The sequence below is a fragment of the Pelobates fuscus genome, chromosome 7 (genome assembly GCF_036172605.1).
Source record: "Pelobates fuscus isolate aPelFus1 chromosome 7, aPelFus1.pri, whole genome shotgun sequence".
In the NCBI taxonomy this organism is placed as follows: domain Eukaryota; kingdom Metazoa; phylum Chordata; class Amphibia; order Anura; family Pelobatidae; genus Pelobates; species Pelobates fuscus.
Genome location: NC_086323.1, coordinates 143,499,374 through 143,519,461, shown reverse-complemented (window position 1 = coordinate 143,519,461; position 20,088 = coordinate 143,499,374). Strand labels below are relative to the sequence as shown.

The 20,088-nt window shown below is 47.7% G+C and overlaps 1 protein-coding gene across 4 annotated transcripts in view; it reads left to right on the top strand.

Annotated features, from left to right (window-relative positions):
- Nucleotides 1–6,209: 6,209 nt before the first annotated feature.
- MTMR14 (myotubularin related protein 14) overlaps nucleotides 6,210–20,088 on the top strand; it is a 65,017-nt gene continuing 51,138 nt past the window's right edge. For all 4 annotated transcript variants that reach the window (XM_063426745.1, XM_063426743.1, XM_063426744.1 and 1 more), the window contains exon 1: nucleotides 6,210–6,400. In XM_063426745.1, the coding sequence (XP_063282815.1) occupies nucleotides 6,311–6,400 (90 nt within the window). In that variant the 5' untranslated portion in view covers nucleotides 6,210–6,310. The remainder of the gene's footprint in view (nucleotides 6,401–20,088) is intronic.

Genomic DNA, 20,088 nt, shown 5'->3' with positions numbered 1-20,088 from the left:
CAACACACAACAGCCAGCGCACTCATTCACTAAACAGGAATTTGAAGTCTCGCAGCATGTAATTGTTTGATATAAAAACACCCCACCTTGAAAAAAAATAATGATGGTGTAGTTACAGTATTTTGTCATACATTGCATAAGCCTGCCACAACGTCAGCGGCACCATTCTAGGTATGCATGTTCAGGTGAGTGCCGCCATCTTGGTTTCATATACATAGTGCAGTCCGAGTAATTATAGAAATATTCAGCATTAAGGATGCACTCTTAGGAAATGCCAACATGTACCATCGATATTACAAATAACTGATTGGCGTTTAGACCCCACCGAGTCTTTTTCAAGATCTTATTTTTCAAGATATCTATTCATTTATTTATATTTTATAAAATATATTTGTTGATCTGAGTGCCAATGCTCAAAACTATATTTTTTTAGCTTTTAGATATATATATATATATATATATATATATAAAAATATATATATACAGTTTTATTTTATTGTTTTGCTGCTTATCTTGATCCATAAAAGTTCTTATCTCCAAGCATTCTAAATCCCTTTAAGGCAGTGTCTTTGTCATTGCAATGTGTCAAAAACGCTTGCTGAGATGCAGAGCCATTGAAGCACGAATAGAGGCATAATATGTCTCCTGCAGGCACATGTGAGAATGGGCTAGCTGATGCTGGTGTTGTGTCTCCAGGAGAGGACGAGGCTTCACAGGTCAGAGAGGCAGCAGCTGGGGATCACTCAGAGGCGCTTCATTAAGCTGGCATTATGCTGTGACTGGAAAGGTGGTAAACATGTTGGCAACTAGGAAGCCTTCAGCTGCCGGAGAACAGTTACATCAGTCACACAAACCCTACTCATAATGACAAGGACAGAGAGGAATTAACCTATTGAGTCGGACCGTGAATTTTCCTCCAGCTGGTTGCAGACCAATCAAGTGAGTGAAGACCATCTGAAGACCATCTTCTTGGTGATGGACCTTCATCCACAGTAATGCATTATGGGGCCTCTAACCTGTCAGTAGACATGATGTATCAATCAATTCAACTTCATAACAATAACTATAAAATGTTTCTTTCTTCATTTACATCCAGGAAATATCTCCTATATAGCGTGTACTGGTCACCTCTATGTGATTTTTGTTTTGTCTTCTACATAACACACAAACAAAGTAAACACTGAATAGATCAAAAGGACTCTAAAGTGGAGAGTTGAAACTCCTCACTTATTACTGAGAAACAGTGAAACTGTTTATGGGATATGTACAGCTCTCACAGATATCTGTTGGAATCTTTAGCTGGGCAGGGATTTAAAGGGTTACTTCAAGCATCATGACCACTTCAGAGCTTGGAAGTGGTCATGGTGCAAGGCCCCTGTATACTGCAGCTAGTTACAGTTGGTAATTCCACCTCTGGCAGCTATTGTTAGTCAGCCTGGAACAAAACCGTTATCAAACAGTTTGACTACTTACATTGGTGGAAATAAGCATAACCACTACCCAACCTAATAAAAAGGTAACATTTTCTCAAATAAAGAAACATACATGATTTAAAAAATATATACATTATTAACTTTTATTAAATGTAACGAACTTAAAAAACAAACAAACAAACAAAAAAAACTGTTGCTCTCTAGTACTGGGCATATTCTATGCACAAGAATGCACTCATCTGCTGAGAGTGTTTGGCTGACACACACAACATGGACAAAACTGAACATCCTAACCATGACTGCTGACTCCTTAGATCACCAAATCCCGTTACCCTTCCATTCCCAATAAGTAACGCAACACCATGTTAAGTGGGTAAGGGCAACGGCCACAGCTTTATTTAAACCAGCATAACCAAATACTGTCAGCTGCTGGTTTTACCCAGCAGACAGGTACACTTTAACCCCTTAAGGACCAAACTTTTGGAATAAAAGGAAATCATGACATGCCACACATGTCATGTGTCCTTAAGGGGTTAAACTTCTTCCAGAGCCTCTTCAGCCTGTCCTTCGTCATCAACCAAATTCAGGCTGCGACTCCCCAAGCCTGCAGGAAACCCGCAGCTGTGACAAAATGAGAACAAAGAAAACACAACACAAAACAACAATTCCAGAACAGAACAGTTGGGGAGGGTGGGTGGGGAAAGACACTGCTAGGCTCCCTCAGCATTGTTCACCAGTAGTCTGGTAATTTTTCCCAGAATTCCATGCTTTCAACTGTAAAACCAACTGTATCCTTTTGGTTGGTATGCCAACTCCTCAGGGCAGCAGTCATGCTCCCCCGTCCCTATTCGTTCCGGGGGTTGGTCTTGACTGCTGACTCCATCGATCACCAAATCCCGTTACCCTTCCATTCCCAATAAGTAACGCAACACCATGTTAAGTGGGTAAGGGCAACGGCCACAGCTTTATTTAAACCAGCATAACCAAATACTGTCAGCTGCTGGTTTTACCCAGCAGACAGGTACACTTTAAACTTCTTCCAGAGCCTCTTCAGCCTGTCCTTCGTCATCAACCAAACTCAAGCTGCGACTCCCCAAGCCTGTCCAGGCATTATTCATTTACCAAACTTGCTGGCGCAGGAAACCCGCCACGGCAGACCCCACCCCTACTAGAGGGAGGGGGATGCGTCCCCCAAAGCCAGCGCCTGTGTCATTATTGCTTGTAACCACATTTTAAATGTATCCAAACCAACATGAGTAAGATGTACCAAATTAGTATGCATAGCATTATGGTTATCTCCTTCTAGTTCAACATGAGGAATCACCAATCCACCCAAGCATTGTACGAATCGTGATATTGTCATGTTGAAGCGACATCCACCTCATTATATCCTTTTTGCGTTGCGCGCTCTTGACCCAGGTAATAACCACCAGCGTGGATCAGCAGAATCAACAGTATAACTGGTTCCGTCACATATCGCTGAAGCGATCTCTCCAGATAAAATTGCTGCCAGCGCAACCCCCTGATCCCACACCACCTAACATTGACTTGGTGATGAGTAATCCCAAGATCCTGGTCATACGACCTCTGGTCTACCTGACAAGCTGCCCAATAAATAAAAGAATGCCCAAGGATCCAAACATATAGAGAATATCTAGCAATAAAGAAATCAACCTAACAACTGAGTTGCAGCCTCCATAAACAGCTCATAGGCCAAGTTAGACACTGTTTTTACTGCGCCAAAATGTCTGACCATTGTAACCCACAAGGAACAAAACTCCAAACTCCCAAAAGCAAGTAAAGTTAAAAGGTAGATGAATACCAACCACAGTTGACAACCTGAAGCTTAGTCTGTATCTAAATCCCCAGGAAGAAAAATCGTACTAGTTGGAACCCCAAAATCCGCCACAACCCTATGAAAGTGAAACAACAAGTCCGTACAAACCTGAGAACCCAACTAGTGCAGAAAGAGATGGACAAACCACTACACTGTGATGAATTAGAAAACCGATAAACAAGAAGTCGTTGAGATAGTGAAGGAGGCAAGAACAGCTCGACACCCACGCCACGATCCATTCCAACAAGGAACTGAAAAACTTAAAATATAAAAACAATAAATCGAACAACCCATGAGAAGGCACATGTCGAAGAAAAATCACCAAGAAACTGACACCCCAACAGATGAAAACAATCTGGGTGACCTGGCAGCACCCGAAAAGCCGACTTGATATCAGACGTCGCCAACAGGGCCCCCGGGTATCGCACCCGACAGTCCTCCTTTGAAATCCCATCATGAACCGAGGACCCGACGGATAAGACAGATTTCCTACAGCTCCACTTCCTCCCCTAGCTCAGCTGCCAGGACCCCCTCCTTACCCCGAAATGAGGACAGGCTAGGCGCAACGACGCCTCCCCGATGGAGTAAATGGGAGCACCTGAGACAGAGTGAGAGCCACTGCACCTGTCTTTCTGCCCTCAATGGCGTCCTCTCCCCAAGGAACGTAATCCTTGGACTCCGACATCGGGTGAGGTTTTCACCTCTTAAAACCACGGACGGCTGGGTGAGCCCCATCACAGTGGGAGCACTCATGCTTAAACGTTAAAGAGCCAACAGATGCCCTTCTTGTGACCAGCCGATGCTCCTCCGGAAGTGCCGGCGGCCGACGGAAAGTAAGAACCCGACGGACGACAGGGATTAATGAGAAGCAACCATAGGTTTCCGTCTTTCACACCGAAATCCAAGTTTGGCCTAACCGCTGTATTTTTTATTTATTTATTTTTTATTTATTTATTTTAACTGCTGGTCGTATTTAAACCAGCATTGCCCCCTGTACACCTTATAAGCCCCCCAAATCAAGTCCAGATGCAAAAAAACGTGACGGGGCCTTTTCCGGAAACCTAGCTGATAGGATGCAACCAATTCCCTGAGGTATGGGGGATCTGCTTACCTTTTCGCCCTCAGCTGCGTCACACCGACGCAGTCTATCCGCCTACTCCTTGTCAAATGGTACCAAGGATAGTAGGTCCACATACACACCCTTAAGTATCTTTTCTCTCACCTCCAAAGACACATGTAACCTCAGGGGTGCAATATCACAGACAGTTCCCCCTGAAGTACTCACCTCACTTGTACCTGAAGGGGGAGCCCCAGAGGGAAGCGCTGAGCCCTGCGCATGTCTGCTGCCTCAACGGTCCCTGCAGGCGCCGACCGGCCAATTACACCAATTCTCCTTGACCCTCCCCTACTAGCCCTTAGTCCCCCCTAACTCCTGCCAAGCGCACTCCAACTCACGGTTCAGGAGAAGGGGTCTCTCTATCCCAGGCTATAATTCCGGTCCTTCTTGCTGTGAGGGTTCTGCAGTCCGCCTACCTGCTGTTCTGCCAGTGGAGCGGAGGCACACACCCCAGGGAGTTCCAGTCCATCCATGCCAGGCGTCCCTCCCTGGTGCTCCTTGGCCTCTGGTCCAGAAGCTGGTGAGATCACGTCACCACCCGCAGGCCTGCCTCACTTGCCGGGAGCCAGCTGTGCTTCTCCTCCGATTCCACAGTCCAAGGAGCTCTGGGAATTCCGGATTCGGCGGGGGCCTGTGACGTCTGCGTTGCGAGATTTGCAGACGTCACGTACACGACCCCCGAGTTCCGGCGAGAGGCGCTCCGCCTCTTCCTGCGTGCGGCCGCACACGCCGACGTCACTTCCACAGCCACCGGAAGAGAAGGGTGAGGACTGTGGGACCTCACCTCGCCTCCGGCGCCATCTTGGGGACCGACATCTTGCTGTCCAGGCCCAGGCTGGCCATCTTGACTTCTGCAGCACCTGCTGCCATTCCTCCGCCTCGCGCTGCCCGCATCCTGCCGCCTGGAGCCAGCCTCACTCGGCCCTGGACCCTTTTGTGGTACTCCGACCCTGGACCTCCGCACTGGACTAGGGGACAGTCTGGAATGCAGTCTGGAATGGTGGGCCCGATGTCCACTCCTAGTCTGCACTTCCTTCACCGGCCCCCACCGGGTCCCATTTTGCTATCCCAATTTAGTCCCCTCGTGTTCTGCATCCAGGGTCACAATCAGACGCCCTCACGCTCTGCAGGAGGACCATGCAGAGTGCATCGCTGTTTGCATGATATTGCAAGTAGAAGGCCAGCCAGGATGTTGTCTGTCACCCTAGTGTACTTGGCCAGGCTGACAAGCCCCCTTCAGTGGGCAAGCCTACCCACTTCACAGGCATACTAGCCTAAAATAAGTGTCACCAGTGGTGTAAATTAAGGCCTGCCCACTGCTGGGAGATATGTACTTTGTATGTCATCATGTAGCATGCCTCCCAAGTGTCCCCATTTAGGTGGGGCAGTCCCTCTTTTGGGCCAATATCACTCTTGTATATCTAAATATTCATCTTTATGTAGAGGACACTAGAATGAAAGATGCAAAAAAAAAAAAAAAAAAAAAAAAAAGAAATACCACCCAGTGAGGTGGTAGAAACATAAAGAAATAAAAAAAAATAATATTTATATTTTAAATACTATCATAACTTGTACTTTGTTTCTTGAACACTGCACAAGGAAACAGAGGTAAAACAACAACAATACTAATAGTAGTAATAACAATCAATAAGATTGTCTTGGACTGTGCTCAGATTTCCCATAAATAAAGATGTAGATATTAATTACATAAAAAAAAAAAAAAAAGACAAATATTCTTCCACCACCAAGATGGCGACCGAACAGCGCCTGATCGTCATCAGTTCGCGCAAGCGACAGCTGTCAAGAAAAATACAACGTCATCGTAAAAGCGCCGCCGCCGCCGCCGCGGATGTCCCTTTCCGAGAGAGCGCAGGTCTCCGGTAACCGGGAGAGGCTGAGGTCGGTGCCCCGGAGCCGCTAGTCATGGAGGAGGCGGGCTGCCTGGATAGTCTGTCGGAGCTCTTGGAGGAGTTCTCCCGGGCCCAGTTCCGAGCCAAGGACCCGAATCCGAAGGTGAGTGTTTCGGTACCGAACACGAGGACCGGGAATAGTAATTAACATGGGAATAACCTAGCAACGCCCCCTCTGTCACTACAGCCCCCCCTAATAACACTGTGCTGCCAGGGAAACTGGAATAATACTATCATTATTATAATATCACTGTGATGACACGGGGTTTATTAAACACCGCAATGTATTCTATCCCATCTATAACCGCACACTGTGTACCGCCAGCCCTGTCTGACACATGATCCCACACACACCATGCACTCTGGAAATACAGCACGTGATGGGGTTGCGCAGTACATGAATAGTGCTGCCCTATGGTATGCGCAAGCTCCATGGAGCAGGAGCAGTCACCGAGCTCTGCACTCAGTAATTGGGGTTTAATTCTGCAGCAGGTGCATCATTCTGCTAACTGCTGGGGAGTGCTCCTCATGCAATGCCCACCAGGTACATGTGCGCATAAGCTGACCCTGCAGACAGCTTTAGTTCTTAATGCCGTGAAAACCTAATGGGAAGTGTATTTCTTAAAACAGAACTTGGAGGATTAAATATTTTTTTTTTCTCATTCCCAGAAATTTTTTTTAAGCACTTGCTGAGATAAGTAGCTTAGGTCTTGCACACTTCCCAAGTGTCCCAGCTTAGGAGGGACAGTCCCAATTTTGGGTTCAAATCCCTCTGTTCCTCTTTTCTGTCATAAGGTCCCTCTTTTGTAGGAGCTCCATATTCTTGGTGTGCTCTAGTGTATAACAGAGCTCTGTATGAATAATACGCACAGAACTGTGTTTTTGAAATTACAGCAACGTTGTTTAGAAATCCGTCTGTGTAAATAAGATGCCTTGTACTTGTTCTAAATTACATATTGGTTGCATAGTTTGGTAGGTCACCTAAAACTTCTCAGAGCAGCCCAGCCCCTGACCACACCTAAAATTAAAGTCCTCTTCTTTGTCCATTTGAAATGTCAAATGTTGGGAGTTATGTGGATATAATTAAGAAAAACAAAAAAGCACCACTTTAGCAGCACTTCCATGTCCAAGTTAACTACTTTTCTTTAATGCCCTGGTTGTGTTAATGCATACTTTTGCATCTGTAGGGAAATGCCTTACAAGAGCAAATGCATTTTGGCATATCTTCAGTAGTTTGATACACATATTGTACTGTGTAGGTTAAATAAATTCTATATTCTTTCTGGGATAAAGCAGTCAGATGTGCACTGTAAATTAAAATATAGACGCTAGAAGTGCTTTATTTGTGAATAGTGCTTTTTTTTTATTTACATTTTTAATTTAATTTTAATTGTACAAAGTGCAAATATCACAGGAAATTGGCACTTTTTTATTTTATTTTTTTATATATATAAATTAACCTTGTTACACACCCTTGACGGACAATCCGACACCTGGTTCTGTTACTTTCTGGTTTGGTTAGCTCAGTGGAGCTAAACTCAAGAGGCAGCAATTGCCCAGAGCACCTGTCTTGCAAAGACTAATCATAGAGCTGCATTGGGAAGTCTCTAATTGGACAGCCACAGAAAGTCTGGGCAGGTTTAGAAGGAGAGGACTTGCCCAGGCGGAAGACAAGAGATCTGCAGGTTTTGCAAGCTGTTTTTAAAGGATCACTATAGTGTCAGGACAACAAACTCGATTTACTGACACTATATAACCCTTAGGTCCCCCCCCACCCTCAGGGTCCCCCTTCAGCCACTTACCTTAATCCAGCGCTGGTGACTTATCCTCCCCCGCCGACATCAGCTCCCGAGTGGAGCAGAATGCGCATGTGCGGCAACAGCCGCGCGTGCATTCAAATAGTCCATAGGAAAGCATTTCTCAATGCTTTCCTATGGACGTTCTGCACGCTGAATGCGATTTTCGCATCCAGCGTCGCAGAAGCGCCTGTCAGGAAGACAGCAACTAGAGGCTGGATTAACCCTGCAATGTAAACCTAGAAGTTTCTATGTAACCTGGGGGACCTGTCACCTAGACCACTTCATTGAGCTAAAGTGGTCTGGGTGACTATAGTGTCCCTTTAAATATACCCCCAATTAAAAAATAAAATCTTTTTTTAGTTACACTGATCCTGCTTAGGTTATTGAGGCCCCCTGTAGAAAATAAAATAACAATAAACCCACCTTTAATCCTGCAGTGTCTCGGTCTAGTCATACCTGCATCTCCTTATTCTGAATTTATCTGGAGAGATGATCTTTGCCATTCAAATGCTTCCCCATAGAGCGGTATTGATGCTCTATTGCACTTGTGGCAATCACAAATAGGATTTATTTCTTCATGTTCTTCGGGAACATGAAGACTAAACTTGTTACGGCCTTTATAGGAAGCGCCTCTTACGGCAGTCTGACAGTTACACATCTAAACATTGCTGTTTATCTGTAGTGGTTTTGGTGCTTAGAGGGCTCCTTGAACTGTGGGGTTTATGCAAAAAAACAACAACCACAAAACACCTGGATGTGTGACATATGATCTCTAATGCATTTTAACTGACCAGGCAAATTATGAGTGCAGTCCAATGGAAATAGACCCATCACAATTTTTTTTTTTTTTTTGTGAATTAAATTTTATTCAGGTTTTCAAGAGTATACATTCGAACAATAATAAAAGTAAATGTCTCAAAGGTGGTTCGGTGAAACACGCAGGTTTCCAGTAAATGGCACGTACAAGTTATCAGGTACAGTATTAGCGAATCTTAAGTATCGGTACAGCAATGCAGGGAAACGCGCAGGTTTCCAGGTCGCAGCATGTAAAGTTAAGCCTTTGATGGCATACCTGTGGTCCGCTGTATCCTAGTCCGGCTGCGTGGCCCGCAAGTTCGCCCGGGCCGGGTGGGGGGGGGGGGGAGGGGAGATGAGAAAACCAGGGGGGGGGGGAAATCTTCAGCGTTTGGGGAAGCGTCATCCCTGCCCCATGGGTCTGTGTGGCCCCTCGTCCCCGTCAGGGCTAAGACTATCGTGTTAGTCTCTGACTGTGGTGGCTCCATGTATGACGTGCGCTGTCTTTGTGGTCATTCCCTGTCACCTCTACCCATCGTCTCGGGCTATGTTCCCACTGATGTCTACTCAGTCTGTGATAAGTGTCTGGAAGTCGGGTTTCGTCGTAGTCAGAATCCAGTGTGTCCAGGTCGTCATATACGACTGTTCTCTCCCCTCTGCGTGTGAGATAAGTTCCTCTAGCGCCCTGAGCTCTTCCATGCGTTTAAACCAGGCAGACACAGGTGGTGGGGTTTTTTGTTTCCAGTACAAGGGAATTAGGCTCTTAGCTGTGTTTAATATCCTGATCGTTAGGGATTTTTTATCAGATGAGCTACGGGCGGAGGTGTGGTGTAGGAGGAAGGCTGCTGGGTCTAGTTGGGGTGGAGTATCAGAACATTTTGTGATGATCGTGTGGATCGCTGCCCAGTAGGGTTGTATCAAGGGGCATGTCCACCAGATATGGAGGAGAGTGCCTAGAGCTTTCTCACATCTCCAACAGTTGTTGGTGGCGGTTGGGTCGTAGGAATGGGTGACCAGTGGCGTGCGGTACCAGCGGGATAGTACCTTATAGGCCGTTTCTTGTATGCCACTGGATGTTGCACAGTGAAGGGAAAGGGTACAGACCTTTTCCCATTGGGTTGGCGAGAGTTTGGTTCCCAGGTCAGTTTCCCATTTACTCATGAAGCTCGGTGGGGGAAGTCTCTTTGCGTCCATGAGGAGGCTATAGAGTGTGGACAGCCCCCTGGCCAGTGGGCTTGGGTCGTGGCAGAGCCTTTCAAAGTCTGTGAGTGGCCTGTGTGCGTGAACGTCCTTGGTGATTATTAGTAGGTAGGCTAATAGTTGTTTGTATCTGAACTGCATCATGAACGTTGGTCTCTCCACGGGCAACAGGGACTCAAGAGTCCGTATCGTGCCGTTGGTGGTAGCGTGGCAGAGTCTAGGTAGCGAGTTTCCTAACATTTGTTGAAACGGGCCTGCGTCTAGTCCGGGTGGGAAGGCGTCATTATGTGTCAGGGGGAGGAGTGGGGAAATGGGTGTGGTGAGGGAGGAGGGTGTCCCCACTTTATGCCAAACCATTAAGGTCGCTCTAATTAGTGGGTGTGGGTTAGCCAGCTGTCTGCCCTGGTGGTGGTCTAGCCATGGTAAGAGCCCTATCGGTCTGGTTATCTGGTCTGACTCTATTTCCTTCCACAACTTGTGGACCTCCGATTTGGACCATTCCATCACCCTCTGGAGATGGGTTACTTTGTAATAGACCTGGAAGTCTGGGAGGGCCAGGCCACCCTTCCGTTTTGGTAGCGTGAGAGTGTCGTGTTTGACCCGTGCCTGCAGGTTGTGCCATGTAAATCTTGGTGCCATGGAGCGCAGCGTTTAGAAGTATGCCTCAGGTATGTGGATTGGTAGTGTCTGGAACAAGTAGAGCAGCCTGGGTAGAATGTTCATTTTCAATACTCCAATGCGTCCAAACCAGGAAAGACGGACTTTAGTCCATTCCTCCAGGTCTCTGCGTATTGTGGTCAGGAGGGGTTGAAAATTAGCGGTGTATATTTGTGACAGGTCTCTTGGTATGGAGGTTCCTAAGTATCTTATAGTGGTGTCAGACCATTGGAATGGGAGTGTGTGTTTCAGGGCTTCTACTCTACTGGGTGGGATCGAGACATTCAGAACTGAAGATTTGGAGAGGTTAATTTTGAAGTTCGATAATTGGCCGTAGAGCTGGAACTCTGCCATGATTGCTGGCATTGACGTTTCAGGCTGGGTGACATAAAACAGCAGATCATCTGCAAAGGCAGCCACTACGTGTCTCGTCCGCCCTATTTGCATCCCTCGTATGGCCGGGTTGTCCCGGACAGAGTTAAGAAAGGGCTCCAGTGCCAGTACAAACAGCAGTGGGGACAAAGGGCATCCCTGTCTTGTGCCATTCCGAATGGGGAACGGGTTCGTGAACAACCCGTTCACGCATACCCTTGCAGTAGGTTTAGAGTACAGGGCTCGTATCCAGCTCATCATATGCGGGCCCAGACCTATCGCTTCTAATACCGCTAGCATGTAGCCCCAATCTATGTGGTCGAAGGCCTTCTCCGCATCTGTGGAGAGCAAGAGGAGGCCTTCCCGACTGCATTGTGCCCTGTGAATGAGATCGAGTGTCCTGATGGTGTTGTCTCTCGCTTCTCTCTGGGGCGTGAACCCTGCTTGGTCCCTATGTATGAGATCAGGGAGGTAGGTTTGTAGTCTGCGGGCTAGTATTTTTGTGAAGAGTTTAACCCCTTAAGGACACATGACATGTGTGACATGTCATGATTCCCTTTTATTCCAGAAGTTTGGTCCTTAAGGGGTTAAGGTCACAATTTAGCAGGGAGATAGGTCTGTAGCTTGCACAGAGTTCCGGGTTTTTACCTTCCTTTGGGATTAGGGAGATGTTGGCCGCTAGAGTCTGTGTGGGTATGCTGGCTCCATCCCGTAGGGCGTTAAGGGCAGTCAGGAGGTGTGGGGATAATACGTCAGCAAACTTTTTATAGTATCTAGTGGGAAGACCGTCAGGGCCCGGGCATTTGCCCAATTTCGACTCTTTTATGGCCCAGGCCAGCTCGTGTGGTGTGATCGGTTCGTCAAGGGCACTCGTGGCTTCCCGGGGAAGTTGTTTATGTATGCGTGTGTGTAGGTATTGTCTGGTCTCTGGTAGGACGTCTCCCGGACGCGGTGGCTCCCTGTCTGGGTGTATGGCATAAAGCCCCGCGTAGTATTCCCTTATAGTCTCTGCCATGTCCCCCGGGAGTTGTTTCAGTCGTCCGTCTTTGTCGCGAATTTTAGGTATGTAGGATTCTGGTCTCTTTTTGGCGATCATACGGGCCAACAAGGCCCCGCATTTGTTGGCGTGTGTATGAAAGAAAGCTTTGGTGCGCAGGTGCGCCCTTTGGTGGCTGCATTCATGATGGATTCCCTGCGTAGTGTCAGTAACTTGGCACCATCGCTCTGGAGCCGTGTTAGTTTGTGCCTGGCCTCCACCACCTGTATCTCCGCGATTATGGTCGCCATTCTAGCAGCCTTTTCTTTTTTTCATGGCTGCGCTTTTAGCTATGAAGTAGCCTCGTATAACGCATTTGTGGGCCTCCCACACACAGAGGGGTGTCACGTCTGGGGTAACATTGTCTGTGAAGTATTGAGTAAGTTTGGTTCGGGATTCCGTGGTTACTGTTAGGTCATTAAGTAAGGCTTCGTTCAGTCGCCAGTTGCTGCACGTCGGTTTGTAGAGGGGAGATGTCAGCGTCATGGTGAGTGGTGCATGGTCCGACCATGTCGCGGTTCCATTCGTCACTGACTTAACATCTGTCAGGTAGTAGTGTTGCATGAAAAAGTAGTCCAGTCTGGAGTACGTCTTGTTTGGATTGGAATAGAAGGTGAAGTCTCTGTCGTCAGGGTGTATCGCCCTCCAGCAGTCTGTCAGGCGTTGGTCTCTAAGGGTTTTGTTGATAGTAGTCAACACATGTCTGGGTATCGTTGAGGTGCCCGCAGATGTGTCTAGGCTTGGTTGTAGGGCCACATTAAGGTCACCCCCCATGATCAGACAACCCTCCATGAGGGCCATGATGGCTTTCAGCGATCTAGTCATGAAACGGTGTTGAGCAGTGTTAGGAGCATACAGGTTGGCTAGCGTGTATGTACGGTCGGCTATCGTTCCCTTAACGCATATAAACCTTCCCCAGTCATCTTTCAGGGTTGCTGTGGGTGTGAAATGTAGGGATTTATGAAGGAGGATGGCCGTACCTTTGGATTTCCCTATGGGGTTGTTGCTGAGGTAGCATTGGGCGAACCTTTTGTCAGTCATTCTAGGTGTCAGACCTTCCTTAAAATGGGTCTCCTGTATAAATACTATGTGGGCTCTTTGGCTGTGAAAGTGGCGGAGCGCCTGTGATCGTTTTTCAGGTTGGTTGAGGCCCTTGGCGTTAATAGAGATAATGTTGATGTCCGCCCTGGCTAGCGGTTTCGGGGTCTGCATGACGTAACTCCGGTTGACCTCTCTGTCAGGGGTAATAGGGACAGATAAGTGGTGGGCCTACGGGCTGTGTTACTACCCAGGTGTTGGGTGGGTTCAGGGGAGGTGGGTTTCGGGGGTGTAGGGAGAGAGTATTACCTGGACGGGTGGTCCCCGATGAGGCCCCTTCCCGAATCCCCTCGCGGACACCGCAGCCGGACTTTTAGTGCCTAGGAGTAGGTACAGAGACAAAATAAAATAAACACAAGTCAAACAATAAACAACAATATACAAAGTAATGGCTCGGGTGTAGGCCGAGGTGGAGTCGTCCCGTCCGTACTAGCGGTTCGGTCGAGTCCCCCTGCCTTTCTTCCTGACACCCCGGCCAGGTGGGAACGTGGCCTACTGGTTACCAAATGCCTCTCGGGTGTACACGGTCCCTCTCCGGGGTCCCGGTTCAGAGAGGGGAGAGACAAAAAAAAAGAAAGAAAAGGACGGGGTGTTTCCCCGCGGGGTCACCAATAGCGGTGACAAAAACTCCCACGTGGAAGGCCCCTCTAGCGTCCCCCTACCCGCCCCGCCCAAAGAGTACTCTAGCCCCTAGGTCATCCGTGGTCTTGTGAGTGGGGTATCTTAGAATTTGTGTGTGTCGTGCGAACCAGGCGTCAAGCCTTATGAGTCGTGTGTGTGTGTGAGCTTCATGGCGTGTCTAGTTAGGTGGTGTGTCGTGATGTGGCCCTGAGCTCTAGCGGCAAGTGTGTGTGTGGTGACTGTGTCCCTCTCCTGCCTACCCTTCCTCATGCTATATTCCCATCCACTTCTATAAAGGGAGAGGTTGGGCCCTCCGACAAAGACTCAATGTCTCCGTTACCAGTGTTCTCAAGATGTGTCGTGGCATCGAGTCTCCACGTCTCTGTGGCCCGTGTTTGGTGGTGTTGCAGAGTCAGTCCCCTTACGGCAGCTCAGCTGGTTAAGAGAATGGTCCCTATCGGAGTGGTGGTCGGAGCATAGCGTAAGCCGCTGGGTCATCAAATCCCCCGTTCAAGCCCCCCACCCAAAAGTGAAACAAAAGAGGGAGTCCGGCAGTTCGGTGTGGTTAGTGAGGTACCTTATGGTAAGCTCCCCAGCAGGTTATAGTCTATAGGCAGATACCCCGATCGGTGGGTCTCAGAGTCTCTCAGGAGTCGCGGAACTCAACGGGGGTTGCCGGCTGGTCGTGCCGTCTCCATTCTGGGTCTGGTTCTTCTTTGAGGCAGCGGGTCGTCTCGTGCCGGCCTGGGTGGGCCAGTGTAGAAGTCTAGCGGGTCAGGCCAAGCCATGTTTAAGGGTGGTAGCTGGAGCTCGACAGTGAGATCCCGCAGGTCCTGTTGATTGCGTACCGGCATGGGACCGCTAGGAGTGTGAGCAGTTAGGCCGGTCGGGAAAGTCCATCGATATCTCACCTTCTGAGCTGTCAGGGCTCGAGTGAGGGGTTTCAGAGCCCTGCGGTAGCCCAATGTAGCCGGGCAAAGATCAGGAAATATTTGGATAGGGTGATCCTCATGGGTGATGGGTCCCGCATTGCGAGCCGCCTGTAGTATGTCTTCTTTGAGGGAGAAGATAGTTAAGCAGCATATTACATCCCTCGGCGGCGCTCCTTCAGGGCCTCTGGGTCTTAGTGCCCTGTGTGCTCGGACAAAATCGATCTGTGTGTCCGCAGGACGGCCCAGAAGGTCGTTAAATAAGATGGTAAGTGTGTCAGTGAGCCGGGTTGAGGGTTCTTCGCCTTCAGGTAGGCCTCGGATCCGCAGGTTGTTTCTGTGGCCTCTGTTGTCGAGATCTTCGACATGGCGAGCCATGGCTTGCAAGTGGGCAGTGTGGCCGTGAAGCGTGGTTGTGTGGGCCACGGTGAGGTTGTCTTGTTCCTCTTCCAGCCGTGCCATGCGGTCTTGCCATACCTTGCATGTCTGCTCTCATCAGTTGGAGGTCGGCCCGGATCGAGGCATGGAGGGCTAATGTGGCTTGGGTCAAGTCGGCTCTGGTGGGCAGTGCTCTCAGCAGGGCCATCCAGTCTGCCGGTGGGTGATCTGTGGCCTCTCCGCTCGCTTCGCCGACCTGGGAGTTCGGGCTCATGGATGAGGCCTCCGAGTACAGGAAGGCCTCAGCGGAGGCCTGGGATGATGGGTCCGGCTGTGTGGTCATATATTGCCTGACCGACGCCTGGATTGCCGGTGGGCGGGTGCCTGATGGTTTGGGGGTACCCCCAGTCTTAGTGTGTTAACCCATATTTGCGTTTGGGGCAGCTTTCTAGTGATTTGCAGGGCGAGTACGGAGGAGCTCAGAGATTAGGCAGCCATTCCGCTCTGCTGCTAGGCCACGCCCCCATCACAATTTTAAATAAATTACATGATAGAAAAAAATCTCACAAGGGTCTCATCAACATTTCAACATTTCAAATTACTTTTGGTAACAGATAAACAAATCTCTCTCATTGAAGCAGCATTGTCCTACTGTGAAGTAATCGGCCGTGATCACTTTTATCCTGTCAAATACTTCTTATAGATAAGTTTTGCAGACCTAATGCTGCATGCACTATTATTTTTATTGGGACAATTCATGAGCATGCCTTGGGAAGTGCAGGTGCCATACACAAGCAAGATTGATAATCTGAATTAATTTGTTCAAATTAATGAATTTAACGTGTGTGTGTGTGTATGTATGTATATATACTCTCAAATTTATAAACGCAACACTTTTTTGTTTTTCCCCCCATTTTTCAAAGAGATAAAATCAAAGATCTAAGACTTTTTCTATGTACTCAAAAGGCCTATATCTCTCAAATATTGTTCACAAATCTGTCTAAATCGGTATTTGTTTGCACTTCTCCTTTGCTGAGATAATCTATCGACCTCCCAGGTGAGGCATATCAAGATGCTGATTAGACAGCATGATTATTGCACAGGTGTGCCTTAGGCTGGCCACAATAAAAGGCCACTCTAAAATGTGCAGTTTTATCAAACAGCACAATTCCACAGATGTTGCAAGTTTTGAGGGAGTGTGCAATTGGCATACTGACTGCAGGAATGTCCACCAGAGCTGTTGCCCGTGAATCGAAGGCGTTTCCGAGAATTTGTCAGTACATCCAAACCGGCCTCACAAGACCACAGACCACGTGTAACCACACCAGCCCAGGACCTCCACATTCAGCATCTTCACCTCGAAGATAGTCTGAGATCAGCCACCCGGACAGCTGCTGCAACAATCGGTTTGCTTAACCAAAGAATTTCTGTACAAACTGTCAGAAACCATCTCAAGGAAGCTCATCTGCATGCTCGTCGTCATCATTGGGGTCTCGACCTGACTGCAGTTCGTCGCCGTAACCGACTTGAGCGGGCAAATGCTCACATTTGATGGCATCTGGCACTTCTCTTCACGGATGAATCCCGGTTTTAACTGTACAGGGCAGATGCAGCGTGTATGGCGTTTGTGTGGGTGAGTGGTTTGCTGATGTCAACGTTGTGGATAGAGTAGCCCATGGTGGCGGTGGGGTTATGGTATGGGCAGGCGTATGTTATGGACAACGAACATAGTTGCATTTTGAATGCACAGAGATACCGTGATAAGATCCTGAGGCCCATTGTGCCATTCATCCACGACCATCGTCTCATGTTGCAGCATGATAATGCACGGCCCCATGTTGCAAGGATCTGTACACACTTCCTGGAAGCTGAAAACATCCTAATTCTTGCATGGCCAGCATACTCACCGGATATGTCGCCTATTGAGCATGTTCGAGATGCCTTGGATCGGCGTATATGACAGCGTGTTCCAGGTCCTGTGCCTTAGATCTTTGAGTTCAGGTCATGAAAAATAGGGGCAAACACAAGTGTTGCGTTTATAATTTTGTTTAGTGGATATGGAAGCAAAGAATGATTTAGGTGTTGCTATTATTTGCTTACTGGTTATGGCAGACTTGTCACTGGTTTGTGCTAGGAATCACTAATAATGAATTCAGAGAATCAAACACTTATGGGGATTATTCACTAAATGTTGATTTGTAGAGAATTAAAAACAGATGCCAAACATTCTGAAATTTTGACTTTTCTACGGTTACCACATGACTATTTTAGCTTACGTTTTGGAATTCTTTTTAATTCACATTTCAATGTGAATAAATATTAAGAAAAGAAAAATTGCATTCTTGTGCAGAATGCAGGCCATCACCAGGTCCGATTTTGGGGTCCTTTATGGCGATGATGACAAATTATTTGTTTTTGGTTTTCTGGTGTCCCACATTAGGGAACTTTTCTCTGGGAAAAGCACAACATGCTTGCGTGGTGAACTTAGACCCTGAAAAGAGCTCTGCAGCCATGTTTTCTGTAAGTCATGTAGGTTGGGGGCGTTACTCAGGGTTATGGTTAATGGTTTTCTTAAAATGTGAAGGGAAGTGAAAGTGTTTCAGTATAGTACCTCCTTATATCACTGTGACAATTCATTTCTAGCTATTGTTTTTTTGAAACATGCTGCTGATATTGGGAAATGTCTGCTCTCTCAATGATTTTTGTCTGAAAATACATTTTCTATATTGCCAAGAGTGATACTAAAACTACACATTGGAATTGATTTCCTATTAAAGGGACACTATAGTCACCTGAACAACTTTAGCTTAATGAAGCAGTTTTGGTGTATAGAACATGCCCCTGCCGCCTCACTGCTCAATCCTCTGCCATTTAGAAGTTAAATCCCTTTGTTTATGAACCCTAGTCACACCTCCCTGCATGTGACTTGCACAGCCTTCCATAAACACTTCCTGTAAAGAGAGCCCTATTTAGGCTTTCTTTACTGCAAGTTCTTTTTAATTCAGATTTTCTTATCCCCTGCTATGTTAATAGCTTGCTAGACCCTGCAAGAGCCTCCTGTATGTCATTCAATTTTTAGAGATTGAGATACAATTATTTAAGGTAAATTACATCTGTTTGAAAGTGAAACCAGTTTCTTTTTCATGCAGGCTCTGTCAATCATAGCCAGTGGAGGTGTGGCTAGGGCTGCATAAACAGAAACAAAGTGATTTAACTCCAAAATGACAGTTAATTGAGCAGTGAAATTGCAGGGGAATGATCTATACACTAAAACTGCTTTATTTAGCTAGGTGACTATAGTGTTCCTTTAATGTTTTAGTTCATTCATACCAGGGTAACTTTAGAATATACTGTTTACTTGGTGATTGGTAACTTCATAAGCCCCCCATGTCCCCCCCTCACTCTATGGGAGTCAATTTGACCCCCATAATAGCACAAGGGAGATTAAAATCTCCCAAATGCCCCTACTCGCTATACCGCGAGTAGGGTCATGTCTACTAAACTGTGGGAAAAAAATTACATAAATTACAATAAGGGGGGGGGGGCCTATTGTCCTCCCCCTCCACCCCCACCCTGAGCGGCGGATGGGGGCCATGAAGATAATGAGGGGGGGACCTACTGTCCTCCCCCCATGGCCCCCACCCCATAGCGGGTGGGGGCCCTAAATAAAGATGGGGGGGGACCTACTGTCCTCCACCCCTGCGCGGTGGGTGGGGGCCCTAATAAAACAATAAGGGGGGGGGAGAAACCTACTGTCCTCCCCCCCGGCCCCCACCCCTGAGCGGTGGGTGGGGTCCCTAATAAAACGGGGGGGGGGGGCCTACTGTCCTCCCCCCCCCCCCCCGGCCCCCACCCCTGCGCAGTGGGTGGGGGCCCTAATAAAACAATAAGGGGGGGACCTACTGTCCTCCCCCCTGGCCCCCAACCCTGAGCGGTGGGTGGGGGCCCGAAATAAAGATGGGGGGGGAACCTACTGTCCTCTTCCCCCCCCCCCAGGCCCCCACCCCTGAGCGGTGGGTGGGGGCCCTAAATGAACCCCCCCCCCCCCAATCAAGGTGTCTAGGGGTCCCAAGCCCCTAGTCACCCCCCACCCGAAACAACCTATCCCCTACCTACCCCCTCACCCTAAAAATAGTGAGGGGGGAATAAAATAACTAACATGTAAAAAAAAAAAAATGAAACTTGCCATTTGACGTCTTCTTTTTTTCTAAAATCTTCTTTCTTCAGCCCCCAAAAAAGCGCAAAAAACAATTAATCCTTGTTCGCCCTTCGAGGGCACGCCGCCCTTATAAAGCCTTGCCCCGCCCTGCAATTAGGCTTAGAACACTCTGGTTGGTTTAAGCCAATCAGAGTGCTCTGTGTAATTGTACACAGCGTGGGAAAGTTCTTTTGAATTTTCCCATGCTGTGTAATTTGACTCAGAACACTCTGGTTACCAATTTAGGTCTTTCAGCCTTTTAGTAGATAGCTCCCTGATACCGTGGGCAATGAATTAGGCAATGAATAGGATCAGAGTTTAATTCATTAGAATGAAATTCCAAAACAAAAAAGTGCCGAATTGCGTTCTAAAAGAATCGAACATACTGTTCTCATTCAGTTAGAACGCAATTCGGCAGTTTCGTCTAAAATGACAGGAAGCATCGCGGGAACACAGAGGAAAGGTAAGGATTATGGGAAAATTGCTCTGACCAGCGGAAATGAAGCACACTTTGCTCCTCTGCTGGTCAGAGCTGGTCAAGCGGAGGAATCCTCCATAAGGCAAAGAGTCCCTACTTTGTCTTATGATTTTAAAGAAAACTAAAGAAGACAGGAAGAAAAGAATAACAGATCCCAAGAGAGGGGGAGAAGAGGAAGAGATTGAGGAAAGGTAAGTTCGGCATGACAGTGCCGCTTTAATCTAGAGTCA